This window comes from Andrographis paniculata, unplaced genomic scaffold (genome assembly GCF_009805555.1).
Source record: "Andrographis paniculata isolate CXL003 unplaced genomic scaffold, ASM980555v1 Contig82END, whole genome shotgun sequence".
Taxonomy (NCBI): Eukaryota; Viridiplantae; Streptophyta; class Magnoliopsida; order Lamiales; family Acanthaceae; genus Andrographis; species Andrographis paniculata.
Window position 1 is genome coordinate 163,112 of NW_026137620.1, and position 25,293 is coordinate 188,404.

The 25,293-nt window shown below is 36.1% G+C and overlaps 6 protein-coding genes across 6 annotated transcripts; 2 read left to right on the forward strand and 4 right to left on the reverse strand.

Moving 5' to 3' along the window:
- Positions 1-945: 945 nt before the first annotated feature.
- On the forward strand, positions 946-5,996 carry LOC127241279 (probable phosphoribosylformylglycinamidine synthase, chloroplastic/mitochondrial). The gene is made up of 4 exons (XM_051260216.1): positions 946-1,105; positions 1,347-1,410; positions 1,516-5,671; positions 5,751-5,996. The coding sequence occupies exons 2-3, from the start codon at positions 1,369-1,371 to the stop codon at positions 5,668-5,670; spliced, it is 4,197 nt and encodes a 1,398-aa protein (XP_051116173.1). The 5' UTR covers positions 946-1,105; positions 1,347-1,368; the 3' UTR covers position 5,671; positions 5,751-5,996.
- A 108-nt stretch (positions 5,997-6,104) lies between these two features.
- On the reverse strand, positions 6,105-6,718 carry LOC127241199 (heavy metal-associated isoprenylated plant protein 45-like). Its single transcript, XM_051260128.1, has 2 exons — positions 6,550-6,718; positions 6,105-6,463 (listed from the first exon to the last, which is right to left on the reverse strand). Exons 1-2 carry the CDS (start codon positions 6,620-6,622, stop codon positions 6,105-6,107), a joined length of 432 nt encoding a protein of 143 aa, XP_051116085.1. The 5' UTR covers positions 6,623-6,718.
- Positions 6,719-7,860: 1,142 nt separating this feature from the next.
- LOC127241536 (plant-specific TFIIB-related protein PTF2) lies at positions 7,861-10,047 on the reverse strand. Its single transcript, XM_051260652.1, has 2 exons — positions 9,733-10,047; positions 7,861-9,585 (listed from the first exon to the last, which is right to left on the reverse strand). The coding sequence occupies exon 2, from the start codon at positions 9,518-9,520 to the stop codon at positions 7,955-7,957; it is 1,566 nt and encodes a 521-aa protein (XP_051116609.1). The 5' UTR covers positions 9,521-9,585; positions 9,733-10,047; the 3' UTR covers positions 7,861-7,954.
- A 2,974-nt stretch (positions 10,048-13,021) lies between these two features.
- On the forward strand, positions 13,022-15,336 carry LOC127241478 (L-type lectin-domain containing receptor kinase S.4-like). The gene has a single exon (XM_051260546.1). The coding sequence runs from the start codon at positions 13,084-13,086 to the stop codon at positions 15,130-15,132; it is 2,049 nt and encodes a 682-aa protein (XP_051116503.1). The 5' UTR covers positions 13,022-13,083; the 3' UTR covers positions 15,133-15,336.
- A 602-nt stretch (positions 15,337-15,938) lies between these two features.
- LOC127241175 (thaumatin-like protein) lies at positions 15,939-16,940 on the reverse strand. Its single transcript, XM_051260096.1, has 2 exons — positions 16,775-16,940; positions 15,939-16,685 (listed from the first exon to the last, which is right to left on the reverse strand). Exons 1-2 carry the CDS (start codon positions 16,845-16,847, stop codon positions 16,006-16,008), a joined length of 753 nt encoding a protein of 250 aa, XP_051116053.1. The 5' UTR covers positions 16,848-16,940; the 3' UTR covers positions 15,939-16,005.
- A 210-nt stretch (positions 16,941-17,150) lies between these two features.
- Positions 17,151-19,266, reverse strand: LOC127241173 (glycerol-3-phosphate acyltransferase 5-like). Its single transcript, XM_051260095.1, has 2 exons — positions 18,626-19,266; positions 17,151-18,096 (listed from the first exon to the last, which is right to left on the reverse strand). The coding sequence occupies exons 1-2, from the start codon at positions 19,154-19,156 to the stop codon at positions 17,170-17,172; spliced, it is 1,458 nt and encodes a 485-aa protein (XP_051116052.1). The 5' UTR covers positions 19,157-19,266; the 3' UTR covers positions 17,151-17,169.
- Positions 19,267-25,293: the final 6,027 nt, after the last annotated feature.

A 25,293-nucleotide genomic window follows, 5' to 3' on the forward strand; every position in this document is an offset into this window, starting at 1 on the left:
GTTTGAAGGGTATTTATTATGTTAAATAGGTAATACAATACTAAATTATAAAACAATAACTTTGTTTTTGCACTAGAAAATGACAATCTTTCCATCGGAGGGAGGGAATAGTAAATTATAGCCAAAATCTAAACACAACCGAAATTTTCCAAACAAACACAATGAGGAGAAAGAAGTTTGCCTCAGTGAACTGGTAAGACTTTAGTCTAATTTTACTATTTTAATTTTTTTTTCTCTAAAAATATCAAATTAAATACTTAATTTTTATTTATTTTATTACATTAAAATTTAATTTTACATTCAAAATACCATATAAATATATATTTATATCACATCAAATAATTATTTCAATTCAAAATTTTATTATTCAAAATCAAAATCTCAAAATAAAGATACCTTACAGAGCTTTGAAGATGGCGAAGTTTGGACAGTGGTATGGTGTCCTAAAAAGTTGAAGAAGATAGGGTTTTATGACACGACATTTAATGCCAAAATATGGCCCAAGTATCAATCCCATTCTCATCAGATCTATTTTTATTTTTTATATTTATTTTAATTATAAGTTTATTATTTGGTACCTATTTACTCCATTGAACATTACAAATAAAATTTTAATTACATTTAACTACACAAATATTATTATATTATTTTACATACCAATAAAAATATCAAATGAAGTAAATAAATTATTAAACATAACTACATTTTAACAAAAATTAAAACTTACATATTTAACTAAACAAATCGAAATTAAATCAAGTAAAATTAATCAATAAAACTAAAACAAAATAAAAAATATTAAAAAAAAAAAAGAGTGTGCGCATATTATTGGATCACATATTGGGCCTGGTATCGAATTGGACAAGATTCGTTGGCCCATTACTTTTCGGCCTTAAATTATATTATAAATATTTAATTATTAATTTAATGATGGAATTTAAAATATTGTTACACAGGAACGAGTAGCGCCTCTCGCCCTACGCTACGCCGCCGTTGCCCGATTAGGGCAGCCCTTAGTATCCCAAAACCGCCGTCGTCGGAGGACGGAGACTGTCGGACGAGTCGTCGGGAGGCGTTGGTTACGCACGAAAGGAAATCGAGACGTGTAAGTGAAATCCTTCTTCAATAATTTTGTGAGCGATTTTTTTATCATCGATTGAGTTGCTGATTTGATGTGAATTGTCTGGGAGAATAGTTAAGAGCCTGTTTTTATGTTCAATTGATTTTCCTGAAGTTAAAGCTTTGTAATTTTTACCAGATTTCGATGTCAAGTTATTACTCTCAGTTATCGTGCTGCTTTACACTGATATTATTTTGATAATACGAACGTGTTAATTTTGTTGCAGAGTTTGAAAGAGGTGCATAGCCATGGCCGCTGCTTGTGACTTTACAGCGGCAAATTTCTTACGAGTATGTTTGTTTACTGAGATCAAATGCTTTTAGTTTGAGATTATATGCGTTTATGTATCTGTAGGTAAAGATGAATTTTGAAACATATGTATTGTGTAATTGTAGGGTTCCTATAGACAGAATCTGGTTTTGCCTAGACATTCTTCGAGGCAGTCGAATAGGTTACTTTGGGGAGCAGTGCCAAAGAGGAATCCATCTCTAAGAATTTCTCGTAGAGGAAGTGCATCAGAGCCATGGAAAGTGAGAGCAGTTGTAAGCAGTCCGGTGGGGGACAAATCGAAGATGGATAGAAGTATTGCAGAAAACGTTGTCCATTTTTACAGGATTCCATTAATTCAGGAAAGTGCGACAGCCGAGCTTCTCAAATTGGCTCAGACCAAAGTGTCAAACCAAATAATTGGTTTGAAGACAGAGCAGTGCTTCAATATTGGGGTAAACAGCAATCTATCTAACGAAAAGCTTTCAGTGCTGAAGTGGCTTCTTGGGGAGACTTATGAGCCTGATAATCTTGGCGCCGAGAGTTTTCTAAGTGAGGAGATGAAAGGGAACATCAACACTGTTCTGATTGAAGTTGGTCCGAGGCTGTCATTCACCACGGCATGGTCTGCTAACGCTGTATCAATTTGCCAAGCTTGTGGTTTGACAGAAGTAAGCAGATTGGAGCGATCGAGGAGGTACTTGTTGTACGTTGCTGCTGGAAGTGCGCCATTGTCGGAGGTTCAAGTCAATGAGTTTGCTTCTTTGGTGCATGACAGGATGACTGAATTTGTTTACAGTCAGAAGCTCATATCCTTCGAGACAACTTTAGTCCCTGAGGAAGTTCGTTATATACCGGTCATGGAAAAGGGCCGTAAGGCACTAGAGGAGATAAACGAAGAAATGGGCTTAGCTTTCGACGAGCAAGATTTGCAGTATTACACAAAGCTTTTCATGGAAGACATTAAACGCAATCCAACAAACGTTGAATTGTTCGACATTGCCCAGTCCAACAGTGAACACAGCCGTCACTGGTTTTTTACAGGGAATCTTGTTATAGACGGTCAGCCTGTGGATAGAACTCTGATGCAGATTGTTAAAAGCACTCTGCAAGCGAACCCGAACAACTCAGTCATCGGCTTCAAGGACAACTCCAGTGCGATTAGGGGTTTTCAAGTAAATCAGCTGCGGCCAATCCATCCAGGTGTATCATGTCCGCTAGATCTAACTATTCGTGACCTTGATATTTTATTTACTGCCGAGACCCACAATTTCCCTTGCGCCGTGGCTCCTTATCCGGGTGCTGAGACAGGTGCTGGAGGCAGGATAAGAGATACACACGCAACTGGTCGGGGTTCGTTTGTCGTGGCATCTACAGCCGGTTACTGTGTTGGAAATCTTAACATCGAAGGTTCTTTTGCTCCATGGGAGGATGCATCTTTTTCTTATCCTGCAAATTTGGCTTCGCCGCTTCAGATTCTCATCGACTCCAGCAATGGCGCATCGGACTACGGAAACAAATTTGGGGAGCCACTGATACAGGGTTACACAAGAACTTTCGGGATGAGGCTTCCATGCGGCGAAAGGCGAGAGTGGTTGAAGCCAATAATGTTCAGCGGAGGTATAGGTCAGATCGATCACACTCACATAACAAAGGGAGATCCAGAAATTGGGATGCTAGTAGTCAAAATTGGCGGGCCAGCGTACCGTATCGGAATGGGTGGCGGTGCTGCATCGAGCATGGTTAGCGGCCAAAACGCTGCCGACCTTGATTTCAACGCCGTACAGCGCGGAGACGCAGAGATGGCGCAGAAGTTGTACCGAGTTGTTCGTGCTTGTGTCGAGATGGGACTGAACAATCCCATCGTTAGCATTCATGATCAGGGCGCTGGCGGAAACTGTAACGTCGTCAAGGAAATAATACATCCGAAAGGTGCTACCATCGATATCAGGGCAGTTGTAGTTGGCGATCACACGATGTCGGTTTTGGAGATATGGGGAGCAGAGTACCAGGAGCAAGACGCGATTCTAGTTAAGCCTGAATGCCGAGACCTTTTGGAATGGATATGTCAAAGGGAAAGAGTCTCGATGGCTGTCATCGGTTCTATTAGCGGCGATGGACGGATTGTTCTTGTCGATAGTTTATCGCCGGAAAAACCGCCTGCAGTCGATCTTGAGCTTGAAAAGGTGCTCGGCGACATGCCCAAGAAAACTTTTGAATTCCACCGGATTTCTAATACCAGAGAGCCTCTCGACATTGCTCCGAGTATCTCTGTTATGGATTCCCTGAAACGAGTTTTGAGGCTTCCTTCGGTTGCTTCTAAACGATTTTTGACGACTAAAGTTGATAGGTGCGTGACGGGTCTTGTGGCGCAGCAGCAAACTGTAGGTCCGTTGCAGATCACACTTTCCGATGTCGCCGTAATTGCTCAAAGTTATACGGACATTACGGGGGGAGCTTGTTCGATCGGCGAGCAGCCTATCAAAGGTCTTTTAAACCCGAAGGCTATGGCGAGGTTAGCCGTGGGAGAAGCTTTGACGAATCTTGTGTGGGCTCGGGTTACGTCTCTTTCTGATGTGAAGGCTAGCGGCAATTGGATGTACGCCGCGAAAATGGATGGAGAAGGCGCGGATATGTACGACGCAGCTGTCGCTCTTTCAGAAGCTATGATCGAACTCGGCATTGCTATCGACGGCGGCAAAGATAGTCTTTCGATGGCGGCGCATTCGTCCGGGGAAGTTGTCAAGGCTCCAGGAAATCTGGTAATCAGCACTTACGTCACCTGCCCGGATATAACAAAGACTGTGACACCTGATTTGAAGCTTGGAGACGACGGTCTTCTTCTTCACATTGATTTGGCGAAAGGGAAGCGTCGTCTCGGCGGATCTGCTCTTGCTCAAGTGTTTGATCAGATCGGTGACGAGTCTCCCGATCTCGACGATGTTCCCTATCTTAAAAAGGTTTTCAACGCCGTACAGGATTTGATCGAGGAAGAACTGATCTCAGCTGGTCACGACGTTAGCGATGGAGGATTGCTTATCACTGTGCTCGAGATGGCGTTTGCAGGGAACTGCGGCGTTAATTTGAATCTGAATTCGCCCGGGGACTGTAACATATTCCAGACACTTTTCGCCGAGGAACTCGGCGTCGTTCTTGAAGTCGGAAAACAGAATCTTGATTTGGTGATGGGGAAGCTTTCGGCTGCCGGAGTATCTGCGGATTTGATCGGGGAAGTAGCTACTGAACCCAAAGTAACACTCGTAGTCGACGGCGTCAGCCATTTAGTCGAAGAAACGGCGCAATTACGAGACATGTGGGAGGAAACCAGCTTTCACCTCGAAAAATTTCAGAGGTTAGCGTCATGCGTCGAGCAAGAGAGGGAAGGTTTGAGAAGTCGCCGCGAGCCTTCTTGGGAGCTTTCCTACACGCCAACGTATACGGATGAGAAATATTTGTCCGCGACTTCGAAACCAAGGGTTGCGATAATTCGCGAGGAAGGCAGCAACGGCGATCGAGAAATGTCTGCTGCTTTCCACGCCGCAGGTTTCGAGCCGTGGGACGTGACCATGTCTGATATGCTCGACGGTACCGTCTCACTCCACAATTTTAGGGGGATCGCCTTTGTCGGAGGATTCAGCTACGCAGATGTGCTCGATTCTGCGAAAGGGTGGGCAGCGTCGATAAGATTCAACAAGCCTTTGTTGAATCAATTTCAAGAATTTTACGATCGAACAGATACTTTCAGTTTAGGGGTTTGCAATGGCTGTCAGCTCATGGCTCTTTTAGGTTGGGTCCCCGGACCCGAAACCGGGGGAGTTCTTGGCGAGAAGGGAGATCAATCGCAGCCGAGATTCATCCACAACGAATCCGGAAGATTCGAGTGTCGTTTCACGAGCGTGAAAATCGACAAGTCGCCGGCGCTGATGTTCAAAGGAATGGAAGGGAGTTCGATGGGGGTGTGGGCTGCACACGGCGAGGGAAGAGCTTACTTCCCCGATAACGACGTCTTCGACAGCGTCGTAAAATCGAATTTGGTCCCTGTTCGATACTGCGACGATGACGGTAACCCCACGGAAGTCTATCCCTTCAACGTGAACGGATCTCCTTTAGGCGTGGCAGCGATTTGCTCGCCGGACGGGAGGCATCTCGCGATGATGCCTCATCCCGAACGTTGCTTCTTGATGTGGCAGTACCCGTGGTATCCAAAGAATTGGAATGTCGACAAGAATGGCCCGAGTCCCTGGCTTCGTATGTTCCAAAATGCTCGGGAATGGTGCTCGTGAGGTTAGTAAATTCTTTAAATCAAAACTTTTACACATTTTCTGCGTCGCGCCTTATCGCATCTCATTGATTTCTTGTGCAGATTCGACGACATTTTACATAGGCACGACCGTGGTGTGTTATTTAAGGCTTCTTATATCGCAACGAGGTAAATTACGCTACGGTCTCTTTAATTTATGAAATGTGCAATTGTTAGTTATCGTTCGATAGATCATAAAGTTTATGTTTTGAGATGCATCGGTTTTTGACTTAAATAAGATACTTTCGTCGTTTTTGTGGAATCGAATTTGGTTCTTCGGTATGTTAAAAGCTCGATCTTTTATTTGTATATACTTCAATTTCAATATCGAGATGATCGTTTATTAGTTTTGATCAAAAAATATATGCATAATTTGTACAATAGGTACTAAAATCTTCGAAACTCTTTGCCATTCGATCACATTATAGAGCAACCAGTAGCGTTATCGTCGCTGAACATAGTCGTAGCTTTTTCTTCGAGAGTAACCGGATAATAGCTAGGCTGTTGGTAGTACCCGTCGTTGTCGCAATCGACGTAATTCGATTGTGTGTCGACGGGTACATAACTATCGCGCCCGTAGTACCTAGAGCCGTCGTTCGAATACAAATTATGCCCCGAGCTCCCGTAATAGTCGTTAAAATCTGCGTTGTACGGGAATGGCCAGAGCTCGACGCTCCGGCCAGTCTTCTTCACCGTTTTCAGAACATCGTCAGGATTTGCCCACCCCATCACCGTCACTTTCTGCGTCGCCATGTCTATTTCGACGCTGTCGACACCTGAATTTCGAAATAGTCAAATGGGTTAGCATATTGGTCGCCGCCGCCGTCGTCGTCGTCGGAGTAATATTAGAGTTATATATTACCATCTAGTTTGGAGAGAGCTTTTCTAATTCTTCTTTGGCATCCATGGCAGTCCATGTGAACTCTCAACTCCATCTGAAAAATCAACAATTTGGATCAAATCGAATTTGTCAAAAATTAGAAATAAAAATCGTCTCTTTGAGCCACATTTTGGAAGAAGACAATATTATGATTCAGAATATTGTTATAATATCAAATAAATGATAAACTCACAGCCATGTTTGTGTGCAAAGTAATTGTAACAAAATTGCTAATTCAAATATAGTATTTATATATAGAGATAGGGTATAATGTTGATTTGCTGTATTTAATTGGACAGCAAGTTAGATTGATTTTGCAAGGAAATCCTTACTTGTGCAATTTGATTTTCGATTTTATTATTATTTTAATTTTATTTTTTTTCAAAAATATTAAATAAAATATTTATTTTTTATTTATTATATTACACTAAAATTAAATTTTACATTCAAAATATCACATTAATACATATTTATATCACATCAAACAACTATTTTAATCTAAAATTTTTATCACATTAAACACACTCAATAATATCTTATTGTATTTACGACGCGTGAGCTATCTGTGGAAATTATTCCGAAATTTCTGTCATTTTATTTTATTAAGCATCATTATTAATATTATTATTATTGTTGAGAACAACTATGCAACTACTAATTCATATATGCTTGTAAAATTTGTTTAACTTTTCTATTTTAAAATACTATTAATATTATAGTATGAAAATTTCGATTATTTATTTATTAAATGATGGATGAGAGAATAATTTTGAAGCAATTAATTGAATTGAATTTCCCTAATTTACCGCTGTCTACAATAAATCTCATTAATTAATAAATAGCGCCTCATCTATGCCAATTTTCAACGCAATTTATGCTACTATAATATTCCTCCGTCGTTACACTCTAATTCGAAAATTTAAAATTAATATAATTAGTAAATATATTAATATAAATAATTATAAATTAATATAATTAGATTAAAAAGTATAGGACAAAAACGGAAACATAACAAAAGATTAAAGAAGTAAAAAGTAAACATAATATCAAGGTGCCTCCTTGCAACAGAAAAACACATACTTCCTCGCGGTATTCATTTTTCATTTTAGTCCATCTCATAACAAATTATTTTTTTTTAATAACTTTACTATCAACTTAACATTACAAATGCCTTTACAATTTACAATATATTAAACAAATGTCATTACGTTTATATCATCGCATATATTAGTTATTTTTATATTTTCAAAATAATTTTCTATACTTCACGTCATAAAATATTTCTTCAAAATATTTCACGAAATAAATAGCACCCTAATTAATTTCACCATTTTCAACAAAGAATCGATCGAAACCTTAAAAACTTTCGATTTGAGAATCAAGAATTCTAACGACTATTTTCATTGTCGCCAAAAACATGCAATGCAAACAAAGCATTGTAATGCCCATTTTGTATCTCCTCATCCTTCACATCATGGAGCAAAAGTGTTTCGATTATCAAATCCTCCCAATCGATCCCCGACTCTGATCTCTTCCTCTTCCTCTTCGTCGATTTCTCGAGATCAAAAATTTCAAAATCCTCGTCGCCCAATCGAGGTTTCATAACCCGCTCGATCCTTTTCTTGGCCGCTCGTATTTTCTCGCGCCTTCTCATCTCGTCCGAACACGCTTTTTCGAAACTCGGCGGGTTTCGATCCAATCCAACATCCTTCTCCAAAATCTCTTTCAAAAGAACTCTCTTGCTCAATTCCGATTTCCCCCTCCACCAATCCATACACTCATCGACGTCGAAATTTTGTCGCCTTTTCCGACTATTCGCTACACCGATCTCCTTAGAAGCATCGATCGACGAAATTTCATCCACGAAATTCGAATAAATCATTGCCAACGTCTCGTACGAGATCTTAAACTTGTCAGGACGATCGATCCGATCAATTGCACCGTGCCCGGATTCGAAATAACTCGAATCACTCTCGACTACATCCAAATTGAACTCGCTAAAACCATTCCCGACCAATTCCTCGACGTCGAACACGTCGTTCACGTTCTCTGCTGAATTTCTTTTCTCCATAGACTTCATCTCCATGTACTGAATCACATATGGCGCATTCTTCATGATATTCTTCGTCGTTACGTCGTTCCCCCACGGCAAAACCTGAGCGACTTCGACAAGCCTCGCCAATAGCTCCTTGTGCCGTCGACGGCATGTCGAAATCGCAACGTGCAATTCCCTCGCCACGCCATCGATTTTCACGTCTAATTCGTTCAATTCCGCGACGAACACTAACACCGCCGCCACCACCGGAATCGGCTGCCGCCCCGTCGTGACGAACCATTTTATCAAACATTGCACCAAAAACACACCCTGCTGCAACATCCTCTGCATCACTTCCCCGCTAATTTTTCCGAAACTCGGAATGCTCTTAAGAGCTCGTTCGAAGGAATTAACAATGTCGAATTCCGGCAACTTCTGATCAGTATAATCAACAACACGGTTGATCATTCGACCTAATTCGTAAACATCACAGCCTACCAAATCAGCTATTTCCACCATTGGCAACATCTTTTGATCCTTTCTCATTACCACATAACTACAGGCGCCGACGAGCACCGGAAACCACTCCCCGCTGCCGTACTCGCCGTCGGTGACTTTTTCCACCAGAAGCTTAACCTCCTGTGACTTGGAGCCTTCAAGCCCTAATTTGTACATAAAATCGTCAATCAGTTTCTGAGCTTCGTAGATTTTGGTCTGCTTGTAGCTGTATGCGCTTCCGCTGCCGGCGGTGCCGACGCGCACGTAGGTGCCGGCGTCGCCTGTAATTCCGCCGATATGCGCCTCGAAATTGTCGAAATCCTGAACGACGCTGCACGATGAGCAGACCATATTGCCGGTGACGTCGTCGGGGACCAGCGTCCTCTTCCTGCAATTCTTGCAAGCTTGAGAATTCTCCATTTTCGCCTCGAAATTTCAGATAACGCTGCTACGATTCTTCAGGATTACTTCGCCGACGAAAGGATCTGGTTTTGCAATCAGATTATCGAAAAATTCACCACACTCATAATCGAAACAAACATTTAATGTAAGAGGAAGAAATTATTGTGCCTGTTCCTAATGAAAATCGCTGCGCGAGAATCTGATTGACAAGAAATTTGAAAGAATCGTACCGGTTGAGATCGATTATTGGGCGGACAAAATTAGGGTTCTTCAGTGTACACAGTATATATATCTGAATTCGGACTTCTTTCTGTACCCTACCCGCTAGCCCGGACGATCCGTATTCAGTCGGGTCAGGATCCGTGTTCAACCAACACTAAAAATTAAATTTACAGAAGAAAGGGAGTATATGCAAAATACTAAAATCCGACCTCTGGTTCACTTCCTCACCGAATTCACGACGGCGTCTTCTCCGATGATTCCTTCGCGGCGGCAGAAGCGGGCAAAGAAGGAAAGGAAATACCAACATTTGAAAAGAGAGAAAAAAAAAAGGAGAATGGTGCAATTGGGCCTGGGCGCCGCGGCGGTAGGGTAAAAGTAGGTTGGTTTGTCTGATTTAGACATCTTTTAACCCATTAATTCTATTTTTTCAGTTTTAAATTTTATAACTCAATTTTTAATTTTTATTTTTTAAATATTCAATTTTTCATACTATTTTAAATAATTTTTATTTTTATAATTCAAAATAATTTTTTTTTTAAATTTTAGAAAATAAAAAATAAATTTAAAAATGAAAAAATTAAAAAAAATAAAAAAATAGCAAACATTAATAACGTTGGGTTGAAGATGGCCTTATTGAATTATATATATATATATGGAGTATTTTATATTATTAGTACTAAATTTTAATAATAATAATAACTGTTATTAATTTCTAGTTATAATAAATAGACATAACATAGAGTATAGGTTTATAAAATTAATATTTTGTATTAAATTATTAATTTATTATATTGATATGTATATTAAACCAAAGTGTTTTTTTTTTTTTTTTTTATCTCCAACGAAATATTCTATATTCAAATTTTAACTTCACTCCAACCAATTCAATTTTTTCTTCTAAAAAAAATATTATATATATTTTTTTATTTTAAACAATTACATAAATTTTATTTGTTTACATATTAACTCTAAAATATTTTTTCATAATTTAAATTATAAAATATGAATAATTGTTTAAATAATAATAATAATTTATTTTTAATATGAATATTTTTTTTATCTAATTTATAATTTCTAAATAATACGAAATATAAAAAATAAATTAAAATACAAAAAAGTATAACAACAAAATAAATTAAAAGGACCAAAATATAACTAAATAAAATATTCCTCTATTTTTGGAGGAATGCAAAGTGTTCCTTCTATTTGGATCCTCAATAATTTATCCGCATTTTGAATGCGTGAAGATTAAATACCATTAATACAATTGAGTGAGTTACATGTAAAATTTACAAAGAGTTTAACACATTTTTAAAAGGACATAAAATTTTGCACAATTTAATAAAATCACAGAGAGGATTTTGTGTAATTTAGCCTATTTAAATATTAATACTCCCTCCGTCACGTAAAAAAATATCTATTTATTTTTTGTACGTAGTTTTAGAAATATTAGTATTATATTGGGATATAGTAGAAATAAAATGTAAATGACTAAAATAACCTTATTAGTATGTGTGATATAAAGGTAATGACATTTGTATAATATATTATAAGTTGTAAGGGTATTTATAATGTTAAGTAGATAGTACAGTTACTAAAAAAAAAGAAATAAATATTTTGTTACGAGACGGATTAAAATGAAAAAATAAATATTTTGTTATGGAACGAAAGTAGTATTTTAAATTTATAAGACAATAAAAATAAAAGAAAGATATACAAAATGAAAGGAGGAATAGTTTTTAGTATGAGGTAGAAGCTGACATCCTATAAAAAAAAAATATTCCATTTCCCAAATGACTTTTTCTTATATTATTTACAAATGCTATTTGAATTTTAATAATACATAAGAAAATTTCAAACTAGTTTTTATAATAAGCAGCTTCAATTAATTTTTATTTATTGCTTATAATAAAATTTCGAAAACAAAACTTATTAAATTAATCACATCATTACTTCGTGAACAAGATTTTTATGTATACATATATATATATATATAATGTTTAAAAAATAAAAGTCATGAATTTTCGTAGTGACGTGTTAGCAAAATTTATATGCCTAACAATATTATTAATTTTTAAAAAGTTTTGATTGTATCGAACTATTAATAAAAATAATAATTATTATATTATAATTAAATTGATTAAAATATAGTAATAATAAACTACTTTATGATTTGTCCCCTATAAACTAATCTAATCTACACGTCTAGTATGTATGTATATATTTATTTATTTTATTTTAAACCTATGTTACCATCAAAGTTGAGAGTCAACTACAAAATTGATAAATATTGTTACAGGATTATGCAATATTATTAAAATACATCTAATTAGTTGGCAGGATTTAACAAATGTGTCGCACCACCTTTATATATATATATATGAACATTCCTTTCATTCAATAAAATAAAATAAAAATAAAATCATCCAAAATAGTATTTACATTAAAATTCAAGATGTATTATTATAAAATATTAATATTTTTATATTACTGAGACAATTTTTTATATTTTAATAATTCACTCAAGCATAAAAAGACAAACTTAATTGATTTTTTAATATGATGTATATTTTTCGTTAATTCATACTCCTACTACTTTATATAATAAATAGAAAAAGTAATAGTATAAAAATAGAAAAATTAGTATTTTTTCTTTCATTTAAAGTCCATAAAAAATATTATTATTTTTCCTTTTAGTAAAGAATTATATTATTTTTTATAAAAAAATAATAATTATTATTATCAATTTTAATTAAAATTTATATCCAATCAAAACAAACATAAAATTAAATGTCGAAGGAGGATATATAAACTAGTAGAATTCATCTATTTATTTTTCTAAATGATAAAACACAGTATTAAGGGTTTGTTTCTTTAAGTTTGGATTCTAAATTTTTACTTTTTTGACTCTCTGAAAATAAATAAATATATAAATAAAAATACAATTTTTTCTTTTACAAAACATTCAATTATACATTATTTTAATACCAACTCAATCAAAATTTTACAAACAAAATAAATATATCCTAAACTTTTAAAATTACAAAAAGTTTATATATCTAAAGCAAAAATATAAAAATAAAAAACAAAAAATGTTGGAATACCGCTTGAAATCCATTGACTCAAGCAGGAACACTTGAAGCATAACTTAAAAAACCAAATTTACATTTGACTTCCACCCCAATAATTATACTAAAATGAAATTCGCCCCCAAATTTCATCCAAATGTCAAAATCACCAACCTAACCTAAACCTCACATTTTAATTTTATTTATTTATTTTTTTTGCCATCAAACATCCACTTCCCCTTCTGCCCCCTTTTCCAGTTTCTTCCCCAATGCCAATCTTCATCTTCATCAATGGCTGACAAAACCCTCCTTTTCTTCTTCCTCCTAAATCTCATCTCCCAAATTCTTGCAGAAGAATTCCTCTTCCAAGGATTCAAAGATTCCGACACCAAAAAATTACTACACCTCGACGGCGCCGCCGAAATCCAACCAAACGGCGCCCTAAAACTCACCGGAGATTCCACCCGCCTCGTCGGCCACGCCTTCTACAAAACTCCATTAAAGCTCAAAAACTCGAGCTCCAAAAATGGCGGCAACGGTCAAAAAGCTGTCTCCTTCTCGACAGCCTTCGCCTTCGCGATTGTTCCAGAATACGAGAAGCTCGGCGGCCATGGATTCGCCTTCACACTGTCCAAATCCCCAAATCTAATCGGACTCCCCAGCCAGTACTTAGGGCTCATGAATTCCTCCGACATCGGCGATTTCTCCAACCACATCGTCGCAATCGAGTTCGACACAGTTAAGGATTTCGAATTCGGGGACATCAGCGACAACCACGTCGGCGTCGACATCAACAGCCTCGTCTCCAACTCCTCTGTCAATGCCACCATTAATGGCGGACAGTTAGATCTCCAGAGCGGCAGAACGATTCAGGCCTGGATCGATTACGATTCCTTCGGACATCAATTGAAGGTCTCCCTCTCTCCCTCCTCGTCAAAACCTAAATCCCCAATTCTCGTCTTCCCCGTCGACCTCTCCCAGGTTTTAATGGAGTTTATGTACGTAGGGTTCTCTGCCTCCACAGGTCTGCTCGCGAGCTCTCATTACATCACAGGATGGAGTTTCATTACAGGTTTTGGGGAAGTTAAAACCCTAGATTTGTCTCGTCTTCCATCGATTCCATCTCGTTCGAAGAAGAACAGCCATAATCTGCCATTAATTCTAGCTTCTTTATCAGCTTCCGCCATTGTTGTCCCTGCAATTGTGATCTTAGTTTTTTGCATCGTTAGGAAGATGAAGAACAGAGATGTAATAGAATCATGGGAACATGAGATCGGACCTCATAGATTTTCTTACAAAGATCTCAAAAAAGCGACGAAAGGCTTTCGCGACAAAGATCTCTTAGGATTCGGTGGATTCGGCAAAGTTTACAAAGGTACATTGCCAAATTCGAACATCCAAGTCGCCGTAAAACGCGTTAACCACGGGTCCAAACAGGGGTTGCGAGAATTCGTATCGGAAATTGAAAGTATCGGCCGTCTACGCCACCGAAACCTCGTTTTATTACAAGGTTGGTGCCGTCGTAAGAGCGATTTATTGCTCGTTTACGATTTCATGCCTAACGGGAGTCTCGATAAGTACATATTCGATAAACCCGAAAGTACATTAAATTGGGATCAACGATTTAAAATCATCAAAGGCGTCGCGTCGGGTCTCGTTTATCTGCACGAAGGATGGGAAAAAACGGTAATTCATCGCGACGTCAAAGCGGGGAACGTTTTGCTAGACTCGGAGATGAACGGACGCCTCGGAGATTTCGGGCTCGCGAAATTATACGAGCGCGGCGAGAACCCGAGCACGACGAAAGTCGTCGGCACGTTGGGGTATTTGGCGCCGGAATTGACGAAAACGGGGAAGCCGACGGCAAGCTCCGACGTGTTTGCGTTCGGGGCGTTGTTGCTTGAGGTCGTGTGCGGGCGACGGCCGATCGACGCAAAGGCGATGCCGGAGGAGCTCTTTCTCGCAGATTTCGTGTGGGACAAGTGGAGAAACGGCCGCGCGAACGACGTCGTCGATGCGCGATTGCGAGGCGAGTACAACGAGGTCGAGGCGATCCTCGTGATCAAGCTCGGGTTGTTGTGTTCTAACAATGTCCCGGAGAAACGGCCGACGATGAGACAGGTTGTCCGGTACTTAGATGGGGAAGCCGCGCTGCCTGAAGGGATTGCGCCGCCGGACGACGAATCGGAAGGTGGTAATAACGTCGTCGATATTGACGATCGGTCGTATCCATCGTCGTCGTGCTACGAGAAAGTGAGTTCGTGGTCGTCGGCGTGCAATGGCGATGGGGATACTGATGTCGAGGGCGGTGCAGCGTCGCCGCCGCCTCCGCCGTTGTAGGCGTCGGAGAAGATATAGGGTAGTTTTTATTGTCTTGTAATGTTGTGTTGTTGTGTGTATGTCTGAAATGTCCCACAGTATTATATTGATAGTTAAAGTAAAAAAATTTCTAAAAAACTAAAATACTGTAATTATTGTAATAGTTGTGTGAAAAAGGTAAATAGATAGTTACCAGAAATAAAAATACAAACATAAGTTTTGAGACGCATAGACCTAAAAGACTAACCCAATCAAGAATTTTAACTCCAGGTTGTCTGTGTGTGAAAGATTTTTTTAAATTTATACTCATACAACTATTTCAATTCAAATTTTTTACTCTTAATTTAGACAAAAGTATCATTTTTTTTCTAAGATTTAAAGAAATAATTGAAAAATATTAGTAAATAAAAAAGTTAGAAGAGGCTTTGATTCTTTTGTACAAAATTCTTTACATGTTTCTTTTTAAAAAAATTAATATAGTAGTGTCTTTGTCAAGAATTGGGACATTAATGGGCCTGGCTGCCTGCCTAGTTCAATTGTGTCCACACTAAGTGGGATCATATCAGATTTCATATAGTGACTCAACATCTTTTGATACGCACAATCTATGGCTAAACTCATAAATTTAATAAACAAGCCAAATTGAATTTTGTACCAATAATATGTTGGAATTAGACTTATAAATCAACTACACAATATGCATTTAAGCACTTCTAATATTTAGATATTTATATTCTTATTTTTTTATACTTATTTACTATATAAACATCCTTAGTAACATCCAAAACGAAAACAATCTTAACATTTAAGAATCAAACCAACAAATAAGAACAAAACTCAATTTGGGTACTATAAATTTCTATATTACATTTTTTTTAAAATTAATTTAAATAATTAATTTGGAGGACAAAACGTGACAATATACCTCCTGGCCCGGCAAGTATTCAGCCCCCTCGACTCATCGTAAGCGTAACTCAACGCGCGTGGGCACACCGCCTTGACCGTCCGCGCGTACGCCGTCGGCTTACAGGCGGCGCGTCCGGCGTACGCGCCTCTGCAGCAGTACTCATCCTCCCCGATCGCCAGGCACGGGCTCTCGCAGCCGACGACCTTCCCGCCCCGCCGCACCGCCAGCCTCTCCGGGCACGCCACGTTCACGTCCGCCTCGCACGCCGCCACGCCGCAGCCTCCGGAGCTGCCCCCCGCCGGAATCACCGCCACCGGCAGATTGAAGCCGTCGACCAGGCTGACGTCGTAATAGTGAATTGGATTCGTTTCCGTCCCCAGCGTCAGATCCACGACGGTCGCCGGCGGCTGCCCGCTGACGCCGCCGCACCGAAGCTCGCCGTCGCAGTCACCTGTCTGGCACGTGCCCCTGCCGGAGTTGTCGAAATTGCAGCCCTGGCGGGCCCATATTCTGCCGGACCACCACTTCGGCGCCTCGACGGACTCCTGGCGGCCGCGGCGGAGAACGAAGCCCCCGCCGCCGTTGAGTGGCGGCTGGCCGGCGGTGGGCAGAATCGCCGGCCAGATTGTCCCGTTGCAGTTGTTGGCTATCGTTATCTTCGTCGATTCTGCGAATTTCAAGAAATTGGAAATTGCAATTTTTATCGACAATTAATTAAAGATTAATTTTTTTAGGTAATTAAAAGATAATATTCACCTGAAGAGAAGACTGAAGTTGTTAAGGAAGAAATGATAAGACAGAAAAATATGATGCAATTAAATCTCCCCATTGCTTTCTTCAATCGAATAACTGAAAAATGTATTTAAAAAAAAAAAAAAAAAAGAATTGATCGAAACCAGAAATTCAAACGTGATTTTATAGAGATGGAGAAAACGGTTATTCCCACAATCCACTTTCTTGATCGAGTCCCACGTTTTGTGGATTAAGGGCTAAATCGTGGATCAAATATATCTAAAATACAAATTATTGCAATATAATGTTCAATACTTACATTACAAAAATAAGAAAAATAATAAAATACAAAAAAAATATATATATATTAAATATAGGAATTAATTAATTAATTAATTAATTAATTAATTAACAATCGATCAATGGAGCACGAAACTAGTGACAAGTTTCTTCAAAGCGTCGGCGAGGGGATTCGTCGCCGGCGGCGAGACGCTGCCGTCGTTTCCGGCCAAGACACGGTACTTATCCTTCCTGGTGAAATTGGTACACTCAAACCCTAGCGCCGCCGCGAGAATCCTCTGGACATAATTAGCGACGTCGTAGGGGCTTTTTCCGGCGGAGCAAGTGGCGTCGGCCGGCAACTGGTTGAGGAAGGTGACCTCGTAGACCGGCCGGGGGTTCATGAAGAAAAAAATCGGGTCCATGGCCTTCCAGCCGCGGGCGGTCGTGGCGTGAAAAAAACCGACCCGGTAATTCATGGCGACCGGCACGATCCGGTCGGTCAGCTCGGCGAATAAAGCGCTGAACCGGAGTAGGAACGGTTCACGGCAGGTGGTGCCCTCCGGGCAGACGGCGAGGTCGCCCTTCTCCAGCTCCCGGCGGATCTTCTCGGCGTCGACGGCGCGGATCCGGGTCAATCGGACGGTGGGGATTGGCGAGAGGATCTCCGACAGCCGCGAGACGGAGTAGGTCACGGCGGGGATGCGGCGGTGGAGGACGGTGGAGAGGACGACGGGGTCCATTAGGGTGCGGTGGGTGCAGACGAAAAGGACGCCGGAGGTCGCCGCCGGAGCTGACGCCGGCGGCGGAGGGTTGCCCTTGACCACGACTCTACCTCCTAAAATACGTGCCACGTGGCGTACGGCCCACATCGGAAGCATTAAACCGACGGCGATGCGGACGGCGGCGAGAACGACGCCGATGGGGATCCATAGTAGGATTAGCAGCGCCGTCGCCGGCGTCGGACGTTTTGCTAGACGGCCGTCGTGGAAAATCACGGGAAGTGGACGGACGATGTGGCGGCGCCGCCCCTTGATTTTGCCGGAGTTTGGGCGGTGGCATACTTCCTGTCAAAATAATGATATTTTAAAAAACAATAATTATTTTCAATAACAAAATTCTAAAAACATATAGAAAAACACTTCAAAAACACTTTCCCTTCTTTTCTAATAAAACAAGTATTTCATCCTATGCTATTTTTAACATATAAAATCTATCAAAAACATCTAATCTAACTATTATTTTTTTTACTATTTTCATATCTCTTATTTCAAAATATTTTTTTCTATTTTAGCAAAATAATCTTACATTAATACTAAAATACCTTTAATTTTATTTAAGTTACAAACATATAATTACAAATACAATTACTTTGTACATAAAGTTAAAGAGCAAAAATATCAAAACATCTTTTACACTTTCACTAACTAATAAAATACTATTATTTTTAATTTACTACAAAATCTCAAAGAGCCCATTTGAAATGGACCGGAGGGATTATTATTTTTATTCTAGAATTTTCAAAGGTTTAACTTTAAAAATACTAAAAATATGTTACAAAATAAGAATAAACGGCTCAAAATTTTCCGAACTAACCTTACACAACGACAAAAACATCATATTAGGCCTCCCAAGGCCTAAACTAGGTTGTCCATCTTCAAACAAATCCTTCCTCGAATCAAAACCCCGTTTCAATAATCCAGTGGCAAATCCAAACCGATTGATCGACAATTCACTTCCAACAACTTCATCCGCCATCAAATGTTCTTTAACAAACCTTTCAACCAAAACCCTCGGCATTTTAGTCACGACAACTCTCTTATCATACGAGCTAAAAACCCCCCACGTCTCCATATCAAGATCATCCAAGAAGAACTTAGGCAAGACGGCTCGTGCCACGGCCTCAATCTCCGAGAAGGAAACCCCGGCCGTGGCCACAAACATGGTAAGCCTAAGCCCACAATCCTCTTTCCCAATCGCACCAAGAAACCAAATCACGGGCCATATGGCTAACAAGAGCCCGAACCGGATGAGGCCCGATGCCTCGAATGCAATCAACATGAAGTATGAAAAGACATTAGGGTCCTTCAACAATGTCCCTTCAAGTTCACAAACAATGGACTCCATGAATGAATGAGAATATATGACAAGCAAAGAAAACCCTAATCTTGTCTTAAGGGGTGTTTTTTTTGTGTTTTGAGGATTGGTTGTTGAGAGAGAAGAAGATTATTAAGGACTGTTAGATGAGAGTGGATATGACTAATGTGATGAAGAAATATATATATATATATATTTATATTATGATCAAAGGGATGAATTGTTAACCAACTTTTTTCATTTTGCTATTATTTTTCTAACGAGGCTTAAATGGGTTTTCTGACACGTCAGCAAGAAAAAGCTTGCAGGTAACTAACCTCAACAACTTGGGACACACTACACATTCTAAGATTACATGCTCCACGTGTCCAAAAACTATTGGAAACGATTTTTATAAAAAAAATAGCAGATCTTGGCAACACCCTGGATCCGAGATCCGGAAACAACTCAAGAGTCTCATGATACGTACTGGGACCTCTGATCCTGTAACCTGTTAAATATCACTCATAATTCTTAACCAGTGTTTTATTAATAGAACAAAAAAATTGGAAAATACTCACAAAATGTAAAGTTACAAGGCATGACTTTAGTTAACATAATTTATGTTGTTTATCTATTTTAAATCTTATATATAATTAATCCTAATCAATAAAAATTAATCCTAATCATCCTTATAAAATAATTATAGTTTGAAAATTTATTACAACATTTTGTGTAAAAAAATTGTACTACTAATTGACAAGGGTTTTTACCATAATAAAAAGGGGAATCTTTTCAGCCAAATTATGCAGACCCAGATGGGTAAATAAATTAAATTTTATTTATTTATTTATTTTTGTACACCATGCAAGTCGAGTAGAAAGAAAGAAAGAAAATAAATAAATAAAATAGTTACGTAGACAGAAAGACATATATAAGTTTGGTAATAAATTCAATTAAATTTGTCACTATGCATGTTTTCAGACAGACCAATTTTTGCTGCCAACTTTCTTCATATATATATAAATAATTCATCTATATGATCACTTATTTAATTTAGATTAAGGAATTAATTAATAGGCAAAATTCTTATATGATGTGCTGGTCAATTGGTAGACAGGAAAATTTATTTCATTTGGTTGAGAAAATTTTGTACGAACTTTCAAAATTATCCTTACCATTAATATAATTATTCATTCTTAAATACTCCTCCATGCTTGTTTACTTTTGTCATAAAAAAATAATACTCCATCTTGTCCCCGAATAATTATGTTAGTTTTTCTTTTGGTTAAAAATTTGGAAATTTTATTTATGATAAAATAATTTATCTTCCCATTACAATTTTATATTAAAATGTTGAGATATTTTAGATATTCAATTTTAAATTTAGTAGATTTATATCTAGATTTGATCTTATTCATAAATTAGATTACTTATATTTGAGTCTATGGAGTTTGTTTTGTATTGCTTATATATAGGCTCCTTATTTTAATAATTAATAAGACAATCTCGTTATTTTCCCCTAAAATTTCTAACATAAAATACTACTATTTTTAAATTTTTATGGCCGAACAATATGGCGCAAAGAGCCACACGGATAAAGTATTTTATATATTATGGATGATATAAAACTATATTAATTAAAATATCTTAGGGTTTTAGGGTTTCGTAGTGTTAAATAAATAAAAAAAAATAATCGTATTAATATGTAAATAAAATGGTATATATATATATATAATAGATGAATAACCCTAAAAATTTTAAAAGATTATGTGCAAATAGTGTCTTGAAAATAGTTGGGGGTTTGGATTTTGAGTTGAGATTTAAATAGTAAAAATTTTGAATTTGAATAGTAGTATGTTGTGATATAAATAGGTGTTGATGTGCTGTTTTGAATGTAAAATTGATTTTTAATATAATATAAAAAATAAAAAACAGGTTTTTGATTTTATATTTTTAGAGAAAAAAATAGGATGAATAGTGTATTTAAAATCCAATCCCTAAACAAACACACCCTAATCTTTTGAGTGGGTAATGCAGTTAGGCAAAGTGATTTATTTCAAGTAGGTTGGAAGTATGTTATTATTATTATTATTATTTATTTATAAAGCCAAATTTCATCTATGGGAAAACTTGCAAGAAAACTTAATTAAATTTACACTTTAACTTTTTTAAATAATAATATTTTAATTATATTGATATTATTTTCTTAATTTTGGTTTAATTGTGCAATTGATAACAATAAGTTAGGGTGTCACGGTAAAGTATATCAAAATTTTTATTTCATATTAAATATTGTACTGAAGATATTGGTTAAAAAAGAAAATTATCATAATTAATTATTTTCTATTGAATCATTTAATATACTGAACATGTATTGCTTTTTTGGTATACTATACTATTTTTTTTAGTATACCAAAAAAAATATATATCGAAATTAGCAATTCAGATAAATACAATTTGAAGTGTATAATATAAGAAAAGTTGCATTTAATAAGCATGTATGCATATAGTATTTTTTGTTATAAATAAAAAATGTATATTTTTTGGGATAATAATAATAATAATAATAATAATAATAATAATTAATGAAATTGTTTTTTCATTATGGGCTTTGGATGCTTAGGAGGTTTAAGTGGGCTTAATGTTAATGGATTATGACTTTATGAGACGCACCACCTCACAAACTAGGAATTGTTTATAAAACGTTTGAGGTAAAATTGCTTATAACTCATATGTGGTTTTAAAATTCAGCGTAAAATATCTCTATACTTTAAAAATTGCATGGTACCCCCTTATTCTTTAAAAAACGTTGCATGAAACCCCACCACCATGAAACTTTCATCGTGTGATAAGAAAATGATTTTCTATCTATATATTTTGCATGGCATGCGGGTTTTATGCAATATTTTTTAAAGTATAAGTGAGCGTCATGCAATTTTTTAAAGTAAAATGGGGATTTAAGCTGAGTTTTAAAACCACAAAGTGGTTTCATGCCACATTTTTTAAAGTATAAGGGGACGTCACACAATTTTTAAAATAGAGGGAGAATTTATGCTCAGTTTCGAAACCACAATGGAGTTATGGACAATTTTGCCAAATTTGAATTCCAAGTTTAATTAATTAAAATGCTATTTAAACCAACTTAAATTTTAAAATATTTTTGAAATACATCCAAGTATAGAGATGTTTTTCAGTGCATTTGTTTGTGAGTTTGAAAACTGATTTTAAATAGTAAAATTATAATTATAATATATATATATTTAATTTGATATTTTTTAAAAAAATATATAAATTAATAATAAAATATAAATAGATACCACAATTTTTTTTAAACGGATACGAATAAGTTGAGTCCCCATCTAAAGACATGAGTGACAAACTGGCGGCCATTCTGTGGCCTCAACATTTCGCATTGTTTTTTTTTTTTCTTCAAAAAATATTAAATCAAAAATTTATTTTTATTTTTTATATTATAATAAAAATTAATTTTTTATTTAAAATATCACATCATACAACTATTATAATTCAAAATTTTTACTATTCAAATTTTACCTCAAAAATTCAAACCTCCAAACAAATACACCCTTAGTATAATGGTTTGAGTAAAAAATATTATTCTCTCAATCCCTTAACAATCTATCTATTTTTTTTTTGTTCTATTTCATAACAAAATATTTATTTTCTTTTTAGTAATTGTATTCTTTACCTAACATTACAAATATCGTTCATATTTACAATATATTACACAAGTGTCATTACTTTTATATCGTACAATACTAATAAGGTTAATTTAGTATTTTTACTTTTATTTCTACTACATCTCAATATAATACTAATATTTTTAAAACTTTTTGCAAAAAATAAATAAATAGATAAATATGATACAAAGAGAATATAAAAATATAAAAAATAAAAATATGTATTTAATTTAATATTTACTTTTTAAAAAAATGGTAAATAAAAAAGAAATGTGATTGACAATAAACGCCCACATATTTACAATTTTAACTTAAAACTGAAATCAAAATTACATTACAAGTATCCCAATTAAAACTACATATATTTTTTTTTATCCCACTTAAAACATACTCGCTCCGTCCATTTACAAGGGTTATATTTATTTTTGACACGGTGTTTAAGAAATAATAATATTTTAATTATAGTGAATAGTTAAAAATAGTGTAATAACATTTTTGCCCTTACCTTTTTTTGTGTAAAAGTAATGATGTGATGTAAAGTAAAGGTATTTGTAGAAAAAAAGTAGAGTATTTATTGAAATGTAAACTTTGTAATTGGATGTCCCAAAATAGAAACATGTAAACTTTATAAGCGGATGGAGGGAGTATTAATTTTTTTATTTTAGTAAAATATATACTTAGTAAAAAAATACTTTTAATTTTTATTTAAATTACAAATATATTATTACAAATCTAACTAATTTATATAAAGTCTGTTAAGCACAAAAAATAATAATAATAATAATAATAATAAGGTATCCAGAGTCAGTCGGTGGGTTCTCAGTCGGTTGGTTCTCAATCAGATAAGCAAGTCAGATGGTCCGCGGTCGGGCAAGCAGGTCGGATTATCCGCAGTCGGATAAATGGGTCGGTTGATACAAAGGTTGGCTGCTATGGGGGTCGGTCGAAAAAGGAAGTCGGGCGAAGAAAGGTCTGTTGATAGGTCAGACGATTGAAGAGACCAAATAGTGGTCGTTTGATGGGGCGACCAGTGAGTCTTTTGATCTGGCGACCAATTATGTATCTAGATTGGTCGTTGGTCGGTCGTTGGGTTATGCGGTTGGCGAGGCGGTTAAAGACATGTGTCAATGAAAGAGGCAGTTCTGAGTTCTGTAACTGGTGGGAACGGTTGGTGAAACAGTGCGACTGTTCTGAACGTTTTCTTCAAAGAATATTTAAGGATTTGGATCATCATTTGGCAAGGCATCTTCAATCAACTTCAACAAAGCAAAGTCAGATTTGGGGATCACCACTTTAAATTTCAGTCTTTTATTTTCCAGTTTATTTTCTGTACCATACAGTGTTTAGAGATTCCTAATCTCAGGCACTAATTAATCAAGTTTAAGGATATTTTCTATATCTTTGAATTTTACTTTATTTTTGTTGAAAAATTACATCAACAAAGTCAAATAGCAAAAAAGGTTAAAACATCTTAGACAATTCTATTAACAATAAAATATTATTATTTTTTAATTTAATACAAAACTCCAATGACCCTTTTGAAGTGGGATGAAAGTAAGGACAGAACTACACTAGGGTTTGGAGGCAATTGACACCCAAACTCAATTTTTTATAGGTTTTTTTTTAGGGTTAAAAATATTAATTTTTATGTATTTATAGCGACACTTACAGGGTTTAGGGTTACAGTGTTGAATTAAAATTCAGCATCATAGTGATAGTATATGATATTACTACATGTAACATATCATTTATAATACTCCCTCCGTCCCAATACAATAGTTTACCATTTTTGTACGTTCTAAAATAATAGTATTATTTTCATAAATAATCATATTACCGTAAAACTATCTCTATTTTTTCATTATTATTATACAATTACATTATTTTTTACACTAATATACTCACATGGGCAAAAGAGTTATTTATCATTACTTTTTACCAACTACCAATATAATATTAATATTTCTTAAATCTCGTACTCAACACAATAAGACTATATTTTTGGAACGGAGGGAATATATTATATATACAACATATAAATTAATAACATATAGCATACTCCCGCCGTCCCAGAACTATAGCATGAGTTGTATTCGGTACGACATTTAAAAAATATTGATATTATATTGACAGTGGGTAAAAAATACGAATAAAAGACCTTTTTGCCCTTGTGAGTGTATTAGTGTAAAAAGTAGTGGCAATTATGTAATAATAATGAAAAAAATAAGGGTAATTTTATAGTGATATGATTCTTTATGGAAATGAGACTATTGTTTTAAAATATACAAAATAAAACTATTATATTGAGACAAAAGAAGTATGATTTAGTCTCGCACGTCATATATTTTATATAAACAACACATAAAATATGTGTGCTGATTTGCACTTTGCTTATTTTTATAGTTGAAAACAATTCTTAACAGCTTCAACCAAATCATACTGATTTTAATTCAATAATTTGTATTTGACTAATTCTGACAAAAATAA

Excerpts from the sequence above, each read along its gene's own strand:
- LOC127241478 (XM_051260546.1), top strand. The coding sequence starts at position 13,084 with ATGGCTGACAAAACCCTCCTTTTCTTCTTCCTCCTAAATCTCATCTCC.
- LOC127241536 (XM_051260652.1), bottom strand. The coding sequence starts at position 9,520 with ATGGAGAATTCTCAAGCTTGCAAGAATTGCAGGAAGAGGACGCTGGTC.
- LOC127241279 (XM_051260216.1), top strand. The coding sequence starts at position 1,369 with ATGGCCGCTGCTTGTGACTTTACAGCGGCAAATTTCTTACGA. Across the intron at positions 1,411-1,515 it reads CAGCGGCAAATTTCTTACGA|GGTTCCTATAGACAGAATCT; the intron begins GTATGTTTGTTT and ends GTGTAATTGTAG.
- LOC127241175 (XM_051260096.1), bottom strand. The coding sequence starts at position 16,847 with ATGGGGAGATTTAATTGCATCATATTTTTCTGTCTTATCATTTCTTCC. Across the intron at positions 16,686-16,774 it reads AACTTCAGTCTTCTCTTCAG|AATCGACGAAGATAACGATA; the intron begins GTGAATATTATC and ends TGAAATTCGCAG.
- LOC127241173 (XM_051260095.1), bottom strand. The coding sequence starts at position 19,156 with ATGGAGTCCATTGTTTGTGAACTTGAAGGGACATTGTTGAAGGACCCT. Across the intron at positions 18,097-18,625 it reads TGTTTTTGTCGTTGTGTAAG|GAAGTATGCCACCGCCCAAA; the intron begins GTTAGTTCGGAA and ends TTATTTTGACAG.
- LOC127241199 (XM_051260128.1), bottom strand. The coding sequence starts at position 6,622 with ATGGAGTTGAGAGTTCACATGGACTGCCATGGATGCCAAAGAAGAATT. Across the intron at positions 6,464-6,549 it reads AGCTCTCTCCAAACTAGATG|GTGTCGACAGCGTCGAAATA; the intron begins GTAATATATAAC and ends TTCGAAATTCAG.